Here is a 20,996-nt window from a genome sequence, read left to right as displayed (position 1 = left end):
CCTTCTGACCAATAGGTGGTACCAGCTGAATGTAAGAAAGCAGGTGAGAAGAAAAGGATGTCAGGGTATGTATTGTTCGATTGACAGTGGTCTGTCAACCACTGGGTGACTCACTGAAGCAGAACTCTTTGGGATGGACCCTCTGGGTTCCTGTGATCACTCCCCCTGCCCCCCGCCCTTGCTCTCTCAAGTCTAATTGTGGTAATGGCTTTTTCATCCCTTATTGGTTTCCCTTAACCCTACCTATACCTTGATAAATAAACATAATTAAACTATTTTTAATCTCTCATTTTAAGTATGCTATCTCAGGACTCCAATGGATGCAGAAAATTTGTGTTCTTTCCTTTGTAAAAAAAATAAAATGAAAAAAAAGGGGAAAATAATTTTCCCTTTATATGAATTTATTTTATTTATAAGATCTGTACTTCTTTTCATGTATAGCTGCTAAATTAAATTAACTTTTGTCAGAACAAACTGAGGGTTGATGGGGGGTGGGAGGAGGGGAGGGTAGGTGATGGGTATTGAGGAGGGCACATGTTGGGATGAGCACTGGGTGTTGTATGGAAACCAATTTAACAATAAATTTCATTTTTATAACTAACTAACTAAATAAATAAATAAATAAATAAATGTTTGGTAGAATTCCCCTGGAAAGACTATATATATATATATATATATATATATATAGTATAAGGCAGAAATGTAGCATAAAGATTATTGGGCATCTTCAGTGAAAGTTTGTGTTATCTGCAGCACTCTCTTTGGGATTATATAGGATTTATGCCTTTTACTGCTTTGAGCTATTTTATAACTCATAACATTTATAAAACTGATAATAATGCTAATAACTCTGGCCCATAGAAATGCAAATGTTTGGTGAAAGGTTGATTGACTTCCCTGGCCATTATAGATAAGTCAGTTCTGCATTTATTTGTAGATGCATTACACATCCCTGATTGAATAATGTAAGGGTAATATTTTGGATTCTTCTTTCGGGTGATTATAATCTTACCAGTTCTCTCATAAATTAATGATTAAGTAAAATCTTTTTCATGTGTTCATTTTGTGTAAGAGTCATGGTTTCACTTTCTAAAAAAGTCTCTTGCTTTTTGATCTGAGAATAGGGACCATTATATTTAGGAGCGATAAGCTAAAAGACTCATAAAAATCCAGATATTCTTAACCTCTGTGTTATTTCACCATGGGTTTTTCTGTTTTATTTTGTTTGAGGATCTCCTTCTATTTAATCAATTTGTAAAAGTCTTTAAAACTTGCTTTGAAGAGGGGCACCTGGGTGGCTCAGTCAGTCAGTTAAGCATCTGACTTCAGCTCAGGTCGTGATCTCACAGTTCGTGAGTTTGGGCCCCGTGTAGGGCTCTGTGCTGACAGCTCAGAGCCTAGAGCCTGCTTCAGATTCTGTGTCTCCCTCTCTCTCTGCCCCTCCCCCGCTCACAGTCTCTCTCTCTCTCTCTCTCTCTCTCTCTCTCTCTCTCAAAAATAAATAAGCACTAATTTTTTTTAAAAACTTGCTTTGAAGACAAATGGAATCAAAATATGTTATTAAATTATTTTTTATTAACCTCCTAATTCTATTCCCACCCAGACTTGGCTAATGTAAGTACCCTTATCAAACACAGCGAAACCAAGCTGCTGAACAAATTTACATCAATTTGGCTCTGGTGTGTGTGTGTGTGTGTGTGTGTGTGTGTGTATAGGGGAAGGATTACACAATGAAATATAATTTTATGGTCTATTGAGTCATTCATGTATAAGTTCGTTTCAAAATACTAACACTCTCAGAAGTGGAGCTTTAACAGTAAAAATAAGAGATAAAATTTCCTCTTTCATGCAGCTTATATTCTAGTAAGTAGAGAGAGAAAATAGCAAATAAAAAAAAGAACTATACATTATGTCAAGTTACAATAATTGCTATGAGAAAAATAAAGTAGGGTAAATGATACATGGTCCCTGTATATGATTTTCTCCAAGGCAGTGAGAGAAGGCTTCTTTTGGAAGGGATTGCATAAGCCAAACTTGAACGAATGGGGAAGGACCTGCAATGATACCCAAGGAGAGAAGTTTCCATATAGAGAGACCAGCAAGTGAAAAGTCCCTGAGGAGGGAGCATGGTTGATACTGTTGATCAAAGGAGGCAGTGTAACAGGATAGGAATGAATAAAGACTGGCTGATGACAGATCTTGTAGGGCCTTGCAGATCATTCTAAAAGGATTATTCTGACTCAGAATGGGTCAGAGAAGAACAAGAGTAGAAGCAGACTCGTTGGGAGGTTACTACAACCATCCAGCTGAAAAGCAATGATGGTTTGGACCAGTATGGTAATAGTAGAGGTGAATATATTATGAAGGTAGATACAATAGAATTTCTGGATGGCCTTAACATAGACGTAAAGAGAGAAAAGAGTAAAAATTACTCCAAAAATTTTTGGACAACAACATCTAAAGACAGTGTTGTCATTTACTGAGACAATTTCATGTCTAGAAGTCACTACTAACACAGCCAATGATTTCCTGACTGTTTATCAAGTACCAGACACATTTAATCTTTAATTCAACAATGAAGTCAGACACTGCTATCATCCTCATTTAACAGATGAAATATTTAAGATATAGAAAGGGTAAGGAAGCTGTTCAATGTAAGTCAAAGGGTTGTGACGCTGAAATAAACAAGCAAAGGTAATTCCATAAAGTGCATTTAACCCCTGGAACTCTTCACTATTTACTGTAAAATGAACATACTTGGCTCAAAGGATATCTGTGAGAGCAGAACAGCTACTATCCCAGTAAGTGGCATAAAGGAGACACAAAGGATGACGCTGGACTACGACTATTAATATTATAGTGTTCTTTCTATGAGGCCATATCTATAACACCTAAAGCAATGAATTACTCAAAAAGAATAAGAGTGGTTGTCAGTCATTTATCTGCATGGTTTTTAACCACCTAGCACGAGTCCTTTTCTCTTCTTTACCAAAGTGATTGCTTGTAAGCTATTTCACACATGCACTCCACAGTAGATTTGTTAGTCTTGGCCTTCGGCGGATAAAGACAGTGTTTGTTACACATGATTACAGTTTTAAAATGAATGTCAAAAATATTTCAACAGAAATAAATAGATTTCTTGCAAGTGTTATTCACTGATACTCTCCCCTTCAAATTCTTTTTTCCTACCTTTTTGCTCAGCATCCTCCCTGCCCCACAAAATAAAAAAAGATCTCTACCTATCCTTTACTCTCCATTCCTTTTTCATGTCTCCAGATTTCATTTCCCTAGAGTGATCTTTTAACCTGTAATGGTGTATACTCAAGCAAATGTTTCTCCCCTTAAAATCCCAGAAAGCACTGCTTCAGTGCCTTCTGAAAAAGGACTAGTGAGAATAATCTAGTAGAGGCATAGCTACCAAGAAGGTCAAGGAATGCGAATCAATGCTGCAGGTGAAAATATGAAAACTAGGATGCCTATACTGTAGGAGCCTAACCAGGCTCCTTTTTTTCAGCTCCCAGATTGAAAAATAAAGGCCTAGGGGCACCTGGGTGGCTCAGTCGGTTGAGCGTCAGACTTCAGCTCAAGTCATGATCTCACAGCTTGTGGGTTCAAGCCCCACGTCCGGCTCTGTGCTGACAGCTCAGAGCCTGGAGCCTACTTCGGATTCTGTGTCTCCCCCCCCGCCCCCTGCATCTCCCCTGCTGGCGCTCTCTCTCTCTCTCTCTCTCTCTCTCTCTCTCTCTCAGAAATCAATAAACATTAAAAAAAAAAAAAGAAAAAGATAGGCCTATTAACAGGTGTTATCACTATAGATGAGAAAAGGAAGCAATTTTTTTCTGTTTAAGTCTGTGTGAGCCAAAGACAGAGAATCCAGTCTTTAAAAACTCCAATGTTTTATCTTTTGCAAACATGGTTGTTTGGGTCTTTGGCTTACCTTTGTAATTATATCATCTAAAAATTGTAGAGAATTAATAGAGAAGCTATCGAATAAGATATAGTTGTGGTATTGTCACAACTAGATCAAATCCATTTTTTAGTTTTATGAAAATCAGTCCCTTATTTCTCAGAACCCATGATTCATTCATTCATCCGTTAATTCATTGGTTTACTGTCCAAACTTTCATTGATTTACATGTTAATTCAGTAACTATATATATATCCGGCCCCTAATATGTGCAAAGGGGCTGGAAGGGGCTACAAAGAGAGATGCAGACAGGGGCCTTCTCTGAAAGAACTCCTCATCTATGATATGGACAGTCAATATTCTAAGGAAAAAGAGAGAAAATGTTAAAAGTATCAGAGATGCGCACTTCAAAGTGTGTGACGTGCCCCATAACCAAGTGTGAATGCCCAGGAAGATGGAGCATTGGATCACACCTCGTGACTAGTACACTGAGTTAGACGCTTTAACATTTTGCTCTGAAGATTAAGTGAATACTTAAAGTAGGGAATAGAATTCCAAATGCTTGCTCTTGAAAGAACCACCTCAGTTTCCCATCACTTCAGGAAGCAAGGGACTGCTATTTCTTGCATAAAGAGATTAAAGGGGTGCCTGGGTGGCTCAGTCAGTTAAGCGTCTGAATCTTGAATTCAGCTCAGGTCATGATCACACAGTCTGTGGGTTCAAGCCCCACATGGGGCTCTGCACTGACAGTGCGGAGTCTGCTCAGGATTCTTGCTCTCCCTCCCTCTCTGCCACTCCCCCACCTCAAAATAAATAAATAAACATTTAAAAAAGAGAGAGATTAAAAATTTGGAAGCAGTGAGGCTCCAGTTATCTGCTACACTTTATCAAATACGATCATCTCAACTCTCAAAAAGAAAGCCTTTGCTTTGATTGCTTTCAAATGTGATACCAGAAACGACATCTTCAACCATTAGCCATGATGTTTTCACTAGCCTCTCCTATATAATAACACATAGGAAACAACCAAGGGTGTCTCTCCCAGCAGTGTTCTCCCTCATTAAGAGCCAAACTACATACGAGTCAAGAAAGGAAAGGTCTGCTACACAATCAATTAATAAACGCTAAAAGTCATTTCAGTGCATTTAAATAAGACACCCCTTTTTGCTTTCAGGAATTAAAGAAACATTTATCCAAAATCTTTTAATTCATAGAAAAAGTCTCAGTTACTATATTGTTAAATGTTATGTTTGTGTTGGAAAAGTATAGGGATAACTATGAAAAATTATGCATGAAAAATACAGAAAGTAAACAAAGCAAAAACAGTATTATTTTATAGGTTTTTTGTAATGCTGAAACTAACATTTTTTTCATTTTTCACCTCTCTGTATTTTATATTTTTTTAGCATGATTATATGTTACTCTACTTTTAGAAAAGACTTTTTAAATAAATTTTAGTACCATTTTGAATGTTCCAATAGCTCTTTCTCACCTCCTTTTTTATTTTTGTGGTGGCAGAAATATTACAGTTCTGAGATAATTAAGGACTAAAGAATTAAGCTTACTTTCCTCTTAAGAGTGTGAATTATTTGGTAATTATAAAGTTCTGCATGAAAGTTAACCATTATTATTACAAGTAATGATCAAAAATTAGTATTGACTGTTTCACATATGCTATACATTATGCAAAAAAAATGTAAAATACCTCACTGAATACTTTTTAGAAAGAGCGATATGTGGTTGAAAGGTCCTTCCTTCTATTTTACAGATAGGAAAATTGAGACATGGAGAAGGAAAACCTTGTGTTCCAGGATATATAGTTAGTGAGGGACAGACCTAAAGATATAATTCAAGTCTGTCTGGCCTCAAGTCTTGATCTTGACCATGGCCCCACATTACCTCCCATGTAAAATCTTACCAAGGTACTTAGCATGGATCTTCTTTAACATTCATCTTTCAACAAAGGCTTTAAGAAGAGACTGTTTCTCATCCTAGGTTGTGGAGACATTAACAAATAGATTCAAAACACACTTGAGAATTTGCAATACGTCAACTTCTTCCTCTGAGAATTGTCCATCTCCTCTCTTTGGAGAATTTAGAATTATCATTACTTCTATATTTTGTCTGGTCAGTTAATAACATATTATGGTCTCTGTCCATTTCTAATTTGACCTAAATTTGCTATTAAAAGGTAGTATCATACATCAAGCATTTACTGTTTACAATCCTCTCTCATATTTAATTTCAAAATAACCCTAGAAGATGAGTACATTACTCTGAACTTATAGATGGAAAACCTAACATTTAGAATAATTTCTTTCATTTTTCCAGGATGGTGTAACTAGTAAGCAGTAGAACCAAAAGTCAGTTTCTGCTATTTCAGTTCCACAGTGTTATCTGCCTGATTTACAAGCTCTCCAAAATCAAAAGTCCCAAAAATTGTTGTACCATTTTTGACTGTAAGAAGAATACTAGTCTTGGGTTTGATAGTCTACTATGGGAGTTTCCCAAAAAGTCAAGTACATGGAGGCCAGAATTTGATTAATCAATCATTAATCATAGACATTGGGAACTGAATGAATTATTGAAGAGTATCTAATTCATTATTTTTATTTTTCATATGAAGAAACTGAGGCCCAGGGAAGGAAAGAAACATTCCTGAAATTACACATTCAGATGGTGATGAGGAAAAAATTTAAGTCTGATGGTGACAAACTAAGGGTACAAATTTAGGTTTCTTATATCCCAACCTACTTATCTTTTTCCTGCAAGGAATAGCTGATATTTTCACTTGCTAAAGGATAATTCAAACAAAATACATTGTTTTGCTTGCCTAATTTATTTCAGATTTATTTTAAGATTCCATTTTCCACACAGTTACCCTGTCTCTCCATTTTATTCCAAGCCGAACTAGTAAATTCAGTGGGAATGTGGTAAGACTCACTCCCTGAATAAATCAAATCTCTTTGGTAGCCCAAGGATATGATAATTTTTTTTACTTACTGTTTTGAAAAGGAAGATTAGTTCTAAATACTTCTACTCAGGCTATCATTCCATGAAACTAAACACCAGAGATCAGGGACCCAAAATGGAAATGTATTCCTTAGAATATAAGTAGTCTAACTTTCTCCGCAGAACTGGCCCACTGTGATCGCTTTGGGCCAATATTCTTTCACCTTCAGTCTGCTTTCTGACCACTGGCCCACAGTGGCATTCTGCCACCCAGGAATGAGCATTAGTTTGCAACATATTTATGGCATCTCCAGAAATTTTTGAGTATTTCTCTCTTTTCAGAGCATAGTTACCCTGCCAAATGATGTCAGATGCCTTAGAGAAAGGTTAGGATGAAGATATACACCCCCTATCTGTGGCGATATCACAGGGTATTTATTCAAGGATATGTGATGATTCCTTCATTCAAGAAGTTCTGGCTTAGGAAATTATTCTCATCTCAAGATTCAATGAGAAGCTATTATCTTCCTGAACTGAATTTTGGTGATTCAGTTCAGGACTTTATTCACCAAATCTAGATTATTTATCATCATCATCATCATCATCGTCACCACCGCCATCATCATATCAGTCTGCTTGGGCTGTCATAGCAAAATCCTGCAGACTGGGAGGCTTAAACAGACCTTGATATTCCCACAGTTCTGGAGGCTGGAAGTCCGATATCAAGGTGGCAACACGGTTGGCTTCCGGTGAGGCCTCTTTTCCGGGTTTGCAGATGGGCCACCTTCTCACACTGTCCTCACATGGCCTTTCTTCTGTGCACACGAGTGAGAGAGAGAACTCTAATGTCCCTTCCTCTCCTTATTAGGATACCAGTTGCATCAGATTAGGGCCCCACCCTTATGATCTCAAGGAGTACTAGTTCTTCCAGCCCTCCCTGTTCAAGACTTGCAAGCCTAGTACAAGGCATGTGAGTGAAGAAGCTTTTCAGAATGACCTCAGGCTCAGCCAATTTCTGCCTGCAACCTCATGAGAGGCCCTGACCCAGAAATACCACTGTGAACCACTCCCAAATTTCTGACCCACCAAAACCATCCGAAATGATAAAGTGATTGCTGGTATTTGGGGGCGATCTTTTAGACTTCGATACTATGTGAAACACTGCAGTAATTTAGACACTGTATTATTGTTCATGGATCAACAAATTGAACACTTTGGAAAGCTAAGAAATAGAAGAATAGATATATAGATATTTTCTATATGAAAGTGGAGGTGTTGCAGGGTAGTGGGAAATGCAATGGTTATTCAATAAATGTGCTGGGAGAAGTTAATCTACTATAAAAAGGAAAGTATATTCCCACCTCGCACCATACCTGAAAACTTATATCCTATATAGGTTAGAGATATAAATGTAAGAAGCAAAACTTTAAATTTTTTTGAAAATTATATTTATCAAATCAGGACAGGAAAGGACTTTGAGAAGCATATGCACAGAACATTCATCCTGAGTCCGGTTTCTGCACCTCTGCACCACAGCAGAGGTGGTGAGACCTTGATCCCAACTTAGTTCATGCCAGGACCCCGGTGTCATCTCCTACAGTTCTGATAAATTTTTACTATTTAATCCACTGTGTTGAATTTCTTTCTGAAGAAAAGATCTAGATTAATTTTTATTTACTTCATTGAATAATAAATGAACCTTCATGGCTGGCATTTATTCAATACATATAAAAGAAATGGGAGCGTTAATATTGCTAAGTACACTAACCAGATCGAATTACAAACTGAAAGAAGGATGAGGGCAAAAACAATACCAATATCATATGCAATCTGTGTTGTGAATTGACTTCTCAACAAGGTAATGCATAATGCCAGAACCTTAAAAAATGGTCTTTGTATTACAGTAATAGACCTCCAAAACTTCTACAGAGCAATTGTAAACAGAGAAGACACCTTTGATTTACCACTTAAGTCAAGAACACAAAGTTTACAGAGAATCAGAAAGTCATTCATATGTAAACAAAACAATCTAGTCCCAAAATGTTTTACATTTATTGCCAATTTTTTAAAAAGGTACCCAGAGAGTATAATTTAATGTAGGCAACATTTGAGGCTCTATCATAATATGAGTCGAGTCACTTATACATATATTGTAACTACTGGAAGAAGCCATTTGATCTTGATGTACAGAATGGGTTGAACAATTTAATTTTTCTGTCCAAAACTTAATTAGAATATACAAAATCAACCATATGCTACCACCACAGTATACACCTAACAAAGTTCACTACTTATGGGTCTATCCTCAGCTGTGAACATGTGCTGTGAAATTAATTAATTTGACCAGGATATTTATTTTTGCTGTTAGGTGAAACTGTTAGGTTTTATTTTTTAACAAGATGAATTTTTAATTTTAAATTTTCTACTAGATAATATTTTTACATACCATGGAGGTGCCATACCCCACAAACAAGAACTTGAAATAAAACCAAAAATTGTTTCCCACTAAAGAATCTTAACACAGTTTGATTACATATATCAGGGATTAAATTGACACAATTCTCTTGCTCTCTAAGGGCTATAACATACCCCATTTAGATAAAGATTAATTTATAGACCTGTTTCAGAATAAATAGGCTAAATAATGCAAAGGAGATGATTTTTAAAATGTAATCACTGATAGTGAAAGGAGTCCTTGATTCTGTGAAAGAATGAATATCATGTTCTGCACGAGCAGTGCAACCTTCCTCCAGCAAAGGTCAGATTTTTACTCCAAAGCTTCCTCATGGCATTTTTTATTTCTTTATTTCTCAGGGTATAGATTAAAGGGTTCAGCATGGGGGTTATGAATGTTAAAACCACAGTCATGAATTTATCAATAGGAAAGGTAGAATTAGCCCTTGCATACAGGAAGATACAGGGAACAAAGAATAAAATGACCACAGTTATATGGGATGCACAGGTGTAGAAGGCTTTGCGTTTCTCTTCCAAGCCATGAGTCTTAAGAGAGTGTAATATGACTGCATAGGAAACTAGGAGAATGAAGAAGATGACAGTGCAAATGGCTCCTCCATTAGCTATCATAGAAATCCCAATGAGGGAAGTATTGGTGCAAGCAAGTTTCAATAAGGGATACATATCACACAAGAAGTTGTCAATGACATTGGGGCCACAGAAAGGGAGCTGATAAATAAAGAAGAATTGAACCAACGAGTGCAGAAAGCCTCCAGTCCAGGCCACCAGCAGCATAAGAACACATACCCTCCTATTCATGATGATTAGATAATGAAGTGGTTTACAGATGGCTACATATCGGTCATAGGCCATCACCACCAGAAGAATGACTTCAGCACCAGCAAGTAAGTGATCCAGAAAGACTTGAGTCATGCAAGCCTGGAAGGAAATAGTCTTCTTCTCATAGAGCAAGTCTACAATCATCTTGGGAGCAATGACAGTAGAATAGATAGCATCTATAAATGATAAATAAGCCAGGAAAAAGTACATGGGAGAACCCAGTGACGGACTGGCCATGATGGTCACCATGATAAGCAGATTGCTCACTATTGTCACAATATAGATGAGTAAGAATGGGACAAAGAGAACTTTTTGCCCCTCAGAGTCCTGTGTGAGCCCCAGGAGGACAAACTCTGTCACATTGTTTCTATTTTCCATACGTTCTTCTGAAGGCATTGAACTCAGGCCTCAGAGGCTGCAAACAAAATGGCCAAAATGAATTTGAGAGGATCACAAGCTGTATGTCAACAAACTAAGTGTTGACATAACATTGTTGACTCAACAATGTTTGCCCCAAAGGGTCTCACACAGGGTGACTTTCTAGAAAATGAGAGTTTAGAATCTCCACCCACAAGTTCCTTGCATCAACTACAATGAGGAGACCAGTTTTCTACCTGGGAGGTACATGTGAGTGGGCCTATCTGTGACATGATCTACCAAACAAGGAAGAAGCTTTCTCTAGAAATTCACAAGGACTGCACTTTTTGACATTATATGTCATTTCTTTTTTTTTTCCTGAATTCTTTTTGGCCTTCTGAGGTTCACCATGAAAACAATCTCATCTCTAATAGCTTACTTACAATGTAATACCTAGTACGTGGAGCATAAATTGATAACCTGACATTTAGATAACTGCTTTTCTGAGTTACTTCACTATGAGCTCCAAATACTGAAAAAATAAGTCACCTGAAGCAATGAAAGAACCAGACATAGCATAAGTGCCCTTTAAAATGCTTATAAGAGGCGCCTGGGTGGCTCAGTTTGTTGAGTGTCTGACTGTGGCTCAGGTTCATAGGTTCGAGCCACTCACAGGGCTTTGTGCTGACAGCTCGGAGCCTAGAGCCTGTTTCGGAGTCTGTGTCTCCTTCTCTCTCTGCCCTCCCTCCCCGCCCGGCTCTCTCTCTCAAAAATAAACATAAAAAATTTTTAATAACAAAATAAAATGTTTATAAAATTTATTTTAGCTGAATTTTAAACCTGTAAGAAACCAACTGAGATCAATATATTAAATTCTTCCCACCCAAGAAAGTACAATAAGAGCAACATGTTGTTTGAAAATACACACACACACACACACATACACACACACACACACACACACTGAATGGACATTTACTACAACCTAGGTTATTGGGGAGAAAAGTGGGTAGTACAAATTTAAGTAAATGGGCACTACATAGATATTTTTCCTACTTTCCAAAACTGTTTAGAATTGATTATTGCTAACCATAGCTCAATTTAGAATGCCAACATAAATATTTTAGGCAGAATCATGGTATAGTAGAAATAATTCTATACTAAAAATCTAAAAATGTTATTTGATTTTTCCCAGTCATCTTGGGAAAATCATGTTCCAACCCATGTTTCTATTGGAAAGGTTATAGTCTTTCCAGATTCCTGAGTTCCTGAATTCTTGTTATTGAAAACGTTATCTAGCATTTGACAGTAGACCATCTTTTTAATAATCAGGGTGAATTTTCATGTGTGAAAGGTTATATGATTATTAAAGTAATGAGTAGATTACACCAGCTGTTTTGTTCATTGTTATTTCTTGATTATCTGAGTCTGTGTGGAATATAAGACATTCTTTCTCACTTGAGGAAAATGAATTATCCATTGGGCCTTTCAGATATGATCCACAACCAATTTTGCATGTATTGTGTGCAACTTTTTTTAGCAGAATTATTTGAAATGTGCTCCATTATAATGTGTACATTTGTAGACCATCATTTGTGAAGGAAAGGAGATTATTTTATTCTTTCTGCTTCTAAGCAAGCCAATTTGTACTCAAAATCAGAGGGAGAATAAAAATGTAGGAGAGAGAAAATAAGAGAAAACATAAAAAGGCAGATAGCACTCAGCAAAGACTATAAGCTGAATGAAATATGCTTGCAAATTGATGAATTTTGATTTGGGTGGACTGAGTGAACTGGAAGTAGAGGAATTTCAGATTTCCTGAGTTTTTAACCTGGAGTTAGACTGGAGGGTCCCCCAGCATCAGTACCAGGACTCACCCCTCAGACTTTTCATATTTCCAGAAAACCAGATTCTGAACTTTAAGATATATCCGAAGACATATCAGAAGAGACAAGCTGCTTAAAGGGGTTCCATCTTTGGGGCTTCCAGCAGTTCATTGCATACATACAAAATTAAATATCTTCATGCACAATTATGAAGCTATGTCTGCATTTATAATGACAAATACTCACAATTCATGGGGTTTGTCTGAGCATTCAAGAGATAGCTTCCAGTAGGAGGGTCCAACCCCTTGTCCTGTTGAGAACTTACAGCACTCATTTGTTTATAGTTGTGTTTTCTCCCAACATCTGTTAGATCTGCCAGCAGAGTGAACATAGACACATATCTTTTTAATAATGGTATCACCAGAATCCATATGTGTGCCTTACGCATTTTAAGGGATCAATGAATATTTGACTGTTTAAATGAGCTTATGAACATAATTAGTACTCTAGACTATTGAAAAATGGTGATTTGACTCAGAATGCTACAAAATTCTATACTTTACCTATACAATATTTTATTAAAAATAAATATATCTGCTTCCAACATTCGTTAGATACTTCAAATTTCTTACCACATTCAATGAGAACAAATAAATGATTAAGGAGTGCTCCAAAACCTTAAATCAATAACTGTCCCACAATGTGAATTAAAATAAGATAAATTAAGAAGATCTCCACTATGCCAAATTCCACAACATAAGGCAGAAGAAACAAACCACATATATGGCACGCAAGTTGTAAAATACTGGGAAACACTCTCAAATCAGCAAGCTATTGGAAATTATAGACTGAAATTTTGAGCTACAGTCCAGATCCTTTTGAAACATGATGGCGAGGCACCTGGGTGGCCCAGTCAGTTGGGTGTTCGACTTCAGCTCAGGTCATAGTTCATGGGTTCCAGCCCTGCATCAGGCTCTGTGCTGACAGCTCGGAGCCCGGAGCCTGCTTTAGATTCTTTGTCTCCTTCTCTCTCTCTCTCTGCACCCCCTCCCCAACTCACAATTTGCCTCTCTACCTCTCAAAAATAAAAAAATAAAAATAAATTAAACAAAAGAAGAAGAAGAAATATAATAGCAAGCCAATGGTTAGAAACATATGTTTCTATTTAACTGTCTGATTACTAAAATCTATTCCCCACATAAGCGATCATTTTTTAATGATTGAGCAGTGACCATAAAAATTATGCAGCAAACATTTTGAGGTCCCAATAAACACTCATCAGATTTTTTAAAAAGATATACTTTAAAGAAATAACACATTTTCCAAGTCAGTTTCTTCATAGTGAGGTAACAATGCTACTCTAACACCTGAATGTGGCTGACTTTGGGGACAACAGAGAATAACAACAATCACAGAGGGTGGATTGCCTCTCCCATATATAATCTTTGTGACTTTTGTTTTATAATTTTGCAGGGGTGGTCCTGGATGCATTTTATGAGAACTCAGGTTCTAAATTCTGGTTTGGAATTTAATCCTCAGAATCTATACTTAGCAACTGTGCGATCTTGAGCAAATTACTCAACATCATCTGCATAAGGAAACATAACAGCTTCTAACACATATGATGGTTTTAAAGACTAAATATGATAATGCCAATAAAGTTATCCAAAAACTGCCTGACAATTAAGAAGCACTAAATAAATTCAGGATATTATTTATCATTATTTGGTTCCCTGTGTAATTTTAGTGCCACATCTCTTAGAACTAGGGTTAGATGAGTTTCCCCAAAGTCCACTGTCTTCTCCCATTACCCAAGGGAGCATTCCCTGAGGGGTGGAGGGACTGACTGGGTAGTTTTCATACACAATTACAGAAGCTGTCCTCTCCTTACCATTTGCTTTACTGTGTACAAATGCCCTTGCCTCTGTTTTTCTCAACATTTCAGTCTCCTCTTTGCATTGTATCATTAAATCTAAATTTAATCAAAGGGGCCTTATTTTTATAAATAAGAGGTCAACTGGGTGAATAATACAATGTGTCAATTTTATTCACAATATTTTTAAGATCCTAAAAATGAGAAAATATCCATGGAATTAACCCATAGGCAGAAACAGATATTGGCATTTTCTTTAATATTCTATACATCTCATATCTAACAAAACTCATGAATTCTATTTCCACAGACACTAAAGTTTGCTTTCTAATAAGGTACACATACAGGTCAATGAATCTAACAAGTAACTAAATTTCTATGACCTCAAGTTTTCACACTGTAAGTTCTGAGTTTCCCTTTGTACTAAAGGGATATTAATTTACATATCAAACTGTTATTTGGTGTATATACACACGAGAATAGGAAGCAGAGATTCAAACTGTCATTTGCACACCAATGTTCATAGAAGCATTTTACACAGTAGCCTAAAAGTGGAAACAGTCCAAATGTCCTTCAACTAATGAATGCATAAATAAATTATGGTATATATAGATAATGGAACATTATTCAGCCTTAAAAAGGAAAAAATGCTGAGACATGCTACAACATGGATAAAACTCATTGAAGACACCATGATAAGTGCCATAAGCCAGACATAAAAGGGAAAATATTTTATAGGATCCCTCGTATAAGGTATATATGTATACGTATAAGGTATATGTTTAAGGTATATACATTACCTGGGTTTTCTGTTTTCTCTTTTCTCTTTTCTCTTTGGTCACTTGTTCCAAATCCAGGCTTCTGCAATTCTATCTTTGGTCCTGAAAGATGACCACTTAGTTTCATGAAAATGAGTCAGGATTGCCAACACATCAACCCCAATGTGACTACAGAAAAAATGTCAGGGTGCACTTAGTGACATCGAAATGCTTTGTCACATAAGGATTTCTCTTTCTCTGCCTGCACAAAGCATGACCATCTTCTTCAACTTTCACAGACATTTAATAGTTTGGATTATGGGATTATACAGAGTTGGCTTCAAGAATGTATAGTTGATATGATTGATGAATCATTGAATTTGAAAGCCGCCATTGAGATTATCTACCAAAAATTAAATGTAAAACATCATTATGTTTAACTGACCAAATTAATTGAATCAACCTTTAATAGCATTTTTAGTCCATAATGCAGTGGATGTTTTGGATTCTTTGGAATATTTCTGAAAGCATTTGCATGACTGGTTTAATATGGCCCATGCCCAGTAAAGTAATGGCTTTTTTTTTTACATCTTGACAGCAACATTACCCCCCAAAGAGAAATATTCTCCCAGGTAAGGAAAGATATGACTGGGCACTTAATCAACAATGAGCAACAAATTACTTCGTGGAGTTGTTAAAACATTTTGTCCCCAAGGCTGCTTGTTCAAAATTAAACTCACTGAGGAATCATGCTCTAGAGAACTGAGACCTTTTACATGATCCATGTTTTCAGAGGCTTCTAGCCAATCACTTCAGGAGAATTAAGTAGAAAAAAACAGCAATCTAAAAGCAAGGAACATGTCACTTATTAATACCAAAAATACAAGATTGCATGAACAAGAATTCTTTATATTTTTAATTTAATTTGATTTCTTTTAAGTTTATTTATTTATTTTGAAAGAGAGAGCACATGAGTGAGCATGAGCAGTGGAGGGGCATAGAGAATCCCAAGCAGGCTTCCTCACTATCAGTTCAGAGCTCAGTGTGGGGCCTGAATCCATGAACCATGAGACCATGACCTGAGCCAATGTCAAGAGTCACTCAACCAACTGAACCACCCAGGTGCCCCTTTTTTATTGTAGAGTAAGGGAGAGGGGCATAGGGAGAGAGAGAATCCTAAGCAGGTTCCATGCTCAGCACAGAACCCAAGGCAGGGCTCAATCCCACAACCTGGGATCATGACCTGAGCTGAAATCAAGAGTCAGACACTCAACTAACTGAGCCACCTAGTCACCCCAACAGTTTGTTATTTTCAATTCATCAGTATATATTTGAAATTCTCAAGCTGAAGAAGACACTGGAGTGAAGTAAAATCTTAAGTCTTTGTATAAAAAAGACATACTTAATAAGAATGGCACAAGATTATTGGTAATCAATGTTAAAAGTTTCCATTTAACTCAGAGGAGGTAAAACCCACATATAAAATTCCAACTGAGAAGTTTTGCCCCAAAGAAGAGAATATTTCTTAAAAAGAATAAGAGATAGATGGTATGGATATATAATTTGAAAGAGACAATATAAGAAAAAAAACCATAGAAACTAAATCTAGAAATATTTGAAACTGGATATTCAGATGCCTTTTATATAACAATGTCAGGTCCTTTGAAACTCTCTACACATGATTTGAAAAGTGTATTACTTCTTTTTTATGTTTATTTATTTAGTTTGAGAAAGATAGAGCCCCATGACAGGGGAAGGAGCAGAGAGACAGAATCCCAAGAAGACCTGGGGCTTGAACTCACAAAATTGTGTGGTCATGACCAGGGACAAACCAAGAGCCAGGTGCTTAACTGTCTGAGCCACCAGGCTCCCCCCAAAAATACTATTTCTTTACTGAGGTTTATTGATATGGAAGTTTTCTCTTTTTTGATATTTGGCCTTGACTCTTTCCTTAGCTTCCTTTCCTTGAGCTTTGCCATACCTTCCTTTACTTGTTTGAACATCTCTAAGATGGTGTGTTAAAGTCCTTGTCCAGTCATCAGAGCTTTATAGGGACAATTTCTGCTGTTTTATTTTGTTTCTTTGAGTGGGCCATACTTTCCTCTGTGTGTGTGTGTATTTGTATTTAAAAAATAGAATATCAATAAAACCAGGAGCACATTCTTCGAATTGATAAACATTCAACCACACTCATCAAAAAAAGGGGGGATGGGGGAGAGAGACAACTCAAACAAAACCAGAAATCAAAGAGGATAAGTAACAACCAACCCCACAGAAATACATAGGGTTATAGAGAATATAAAAGTAATGGATACATTCCTATGACAAAATACCTCCCAAAACTGAATCAGGAAGAAATAGAAAATTTGAACAGACCAATTACCGGCAATGAAATTGAATCAGTAATCAAAAAACTCCCAACAATCAAAAGTCCAGAACCAGATGACTTCACAGGCAAATTCTACCAAACACTTATTTTTTTCCTACCAAACATTTAAAGAAGAGTTAATACCTATTATTCTTAAACTATTACAAAAAATAGAAGACAAAGGAAAATTTCCAAATTCGTTCTATGGGGCCAGCATACCAAAACCAGATAAAGACATACCAAAACCAGATAAAGACAAAAAAAAGAGAACTATAGGCCAATGTGGCTGATGAACATAGATGCAAAAATCTTCAACAAAATATTAGCAAGCCAAATCCACAATACATTTTAAAAAGTCATTCACCATGACCAAGTGGTATTTATTCCTGGGTTGCAAGACTGGTTCAATATTCACAAATCAATTAATATGAGACATCACATCAACAGTAGAGAAGATAAAAATCATATGACCATTTCCATAGATGCAGAAAAAGCATTTGATAAAGTACAATATCCATTCATGATAAGAACCCCCAATAAAGTAGGTTTAGAGGGAACATATCTCAACATAATAAAGGCCATATGTGAAAAACCCAGGTTAAATCATACTCAAAGTGAGAGCTTTTCTTCCCCCCACATTGGGCTCTGTGCTGACAACACGGAGCCTATTTGGGATTCTGTCTATCCCCTCCCCAGTGCCTTCTCTCTCTCTCTGTCTCTCTCTCTCTGTCTCTCTCTCTGTCTCTCTCTCTCTCTTTCTCTCTCTCAAAATAAATAAACATTAAAAAAAACCTATACTCTGAAAATTATAGAACTCTGATGAAATAAATCGAAGAGGACACAAAAAAAAGTAGAAAAGCATTCCAGGGTCATGGACTGGAAGAACAATTTGTTAAAATGTCTATACTACCCAAAGCAATCTACATATTTAATGCAACCCTTATCAAAGCGCCACCAGCATTTTTTGCAGAGTTAGAACAAATAATCTTAAAATTTCTATGGAACCACAAAAGATCCCAAGGAGCCAAAACAATCCTGAAAAAGAAAAAGAAACCTGGAGGCATCACAATTCCAGAATTCAAGCTATATTATAAAGCCGTAGTCATCAAGACAATATGGTACTGTCACAAATATAGACACATATATCAATGTAACAGAATGAAAAACCCAGAAATGGACCCACAACTGTATGGTCAACTAAATCTTCAACAAAGCAGGAAAGAATATCTAATGGAAAAAGGACAGTGTCTTCAACAAATGGTGTTGGGAAAACTTGACTGCAACATGCAGAAAAATGAAGCTGGACCACTTTCTTACACCATGCACAAAACTAAATTCAAAATGGATGAAAGACATAATGTGAGACAGAAAACCATCAAAATCGTAGAGGACACACAGGAAGTAACTAACCTCTTTGACCTCGGCCACAACAACTCCTTACTAGACATGTCACCAAGGGCAGGGGAAACAAAAGCAAACACGAACTATTGGGATTTTAAAGAAAACAATCAACAAAACTAAAAGGCAACCTATGGAATGGGAGAAGATACTTGAAAATTACATACCTGACAAAGGGTTAGTATGCAAAATCTATAAAGAACTTACCAAACTCAACACCCAAAAAAACAAATAGCCCAGTTACAACATGGGCAGAAGACATGTATAGACATTTTTCCAAAGAAAATATCCACATGACTAACAGACACATGAAAAGATGCTCAACATCACTCAACATCAGAGAAATAGAAGTCAAAACCACAATGATATGCCACCTCGCACCTGTCAGAATGGCTAAAATCAGAAACACAAAAACAAAAAGTGTTGGTGAGGATGTGGTAAAATGGGAATCCTCATGCATTGTTGGTGGGAATGCAAACTTGTGCAGCCACTATGGGAAACAAAATGTTTTCCTCAAAATGTTAAAAAATAGAACTACCCTATAATCCAGTAATCACACTACTGGGTATTTACCCCCAAAATACAAAAACGCTAAAACAAAGGGATACATGCACCCTATGTTTATTGCAGCATTATTTACAATAGCCAAATTATGGAAGCAGCCCAAGTGTCCATCAACAGATGAATGGATAAAGAAGTAGTGTGTGTGTGTGTGTGCGTGTGTGTGTACATATACACAATGGAATGTTATTCACCCAGAAGAAGAAAGAAATCTTGCCATTTTCAACAATATGGATGGATCCAGAGAGTATAATGCTAAGTGAAATAAGTCAGAGAAAGACAAATACCATATAATTTCACTCATATGTGGGATTTAAGAAACAAAAGAAATGAGCAAAGGAAAAAAGAGAAAGAAACCAAGAAACAGACTCAACTTTAGGAACAAACTGATGGATTACCAGAGGAGAAATGGATGGAGGGATGGGTGAAATAGGTAATGGGGATTAAAGAGTACTCTTCTCATGATGAGCACTGAGTAACGTATAGAAATAGTGAATCCCTATCTCATACACCTGAAACTAATATAACACTGTATGTTAACCATACTGGAATTAAAATTAAAAACTTAAATTAAAAAAGTAAGATTCAGAAAACTATGCAATACTTAGTATAATTTCAATAAAGGCAGGAAAACTCTATACAATATATGTTCAGGATACATACATATGTAGTTAAACTGTTTCTAACTATTATTATCCAAAATTCAGCACTAAGATTACCTCTGGGAAGAGGTAGATGAATGCTACCAGGGAAGTATGCACAGGTAGTTTCAATGATATTGATCACATTCAAGGTTAAGAGGCTATCACATGTAAAAGTAAATTGCATATATCATTCAATATGCATGAAAAATAATAAAATTTAAAATAAGAAAAGTTATAAAATCTTTTTTTAGTTAGAAAAGAAAACTCTTCCAAAGCATGATGATGTTCCATGTTACAATGAAAGCAAGTTCATTTTCTTCCTAGTTTGCAGTGTTTAGGGATGGGCTGCAGACAGAAAAACCTGTTGTCGATTTTTACACATAACAGTGAAAAACAAAATTTTGTTTATTCCAAAGTAAATCATTATTAGGTCTATCAGGACAAAATACTTAAGTTGAATACAACTTTTGGGGGAAACACTGTTATGCAAAATAACACATTTCTTTACCCATATCTTTAGTATCATGAAGACAAAGTAGGTTCTATCTTCTTGTTGAAGAATGGCAATAAAATGTACATAACAGCTAATGAGGAAAAGCATAAAATATATTTATAATTGAATTAGTATGGTTTTCTGTGCTCAAATTAGGAACTAGAATCTGTTTTCACCATCAACCATCCCCATACAGGCTCATAACAAACTGGAAAAACATACAACATCCCTTTTAACATCCCTGTGTTAAATTTTTAACAAAATTTCTCACTGATAGCATCTAACCAAACACAATAACATCTCCCATTTAAATGTCCTGAACTGCAAAAGCATAGGCATTGACCTGAGGAATGGAAATCATCTTAAGGACAAGATGCATATTGCAGCTACAGAAAGTTTCTGTGCTGATAGAATAATGAGCATTAAAATTTATACACCACTCTTTTGGCCCCAGTAATTTGTTCTAAGTATTAGCCAAATTACTTTCTCTTTAGTTTGGGTGAAAGTAAATTTTCAAAAGTAGGTTGTTTCACATTTAAAATTTTAAAACTTGGGGCGCCTGGGT

At 36.3% G+C, this 20,996-nt stretch overlaps 1 protein-coding gene across 1 annotated transcript; it reads right to left on the bottom strand.

Annotated features, from left to right (window-relative positions):
• Positions 1–9,577: 9,577 nt before the first annotated feature.
• Positions 9,578–10,540, bottom strand: LOC122482720 (olfactory receptor 4A15-like). The gene has a single exon (XM_043579019.1). It carries the CDS (start codon positions 10,529–10,531, stop codon positions 9,578–9,580), a length of 954 nt encoding a protein of 317 aa, XP_043434954.1. The 5' UTR covers positions 10,532–10,540.
• Positions 10,541–20,996: the final 10,456 nt, after the last annotated feature.

Source organism: Prionailurus bengalensis, chromosome D1, assembly GCF_016509475.1.
Source record: "Prionailurus bengalensis isolate Pbe53 chromosome D1, Fcat_Pben_1.1_paternal_pri, whole genome shotgun sequence".
NCBI classification, from domain to species: domain Eukaryota; kingdom Metazoa; phylum Chordata; class Mammalia; order Carnivora; family Felidae; genus Prionailurus; species Prionailurus bengalensis.
Note: the sequence above shows the minus strand (reverse complement) of the source record. Positions and strands in the feature narration are given on the sequence as shown.

What these genes read in the sequence shown, in the direction of transcription:
- LOC122482720 (XM_043579019.1), bottom strand. Translation starts at nt 10,531, where the DNA reads ATGGAAAATAGAAACAATGTGACAGAGTTTGTCCTCCTGGGGCTCACA.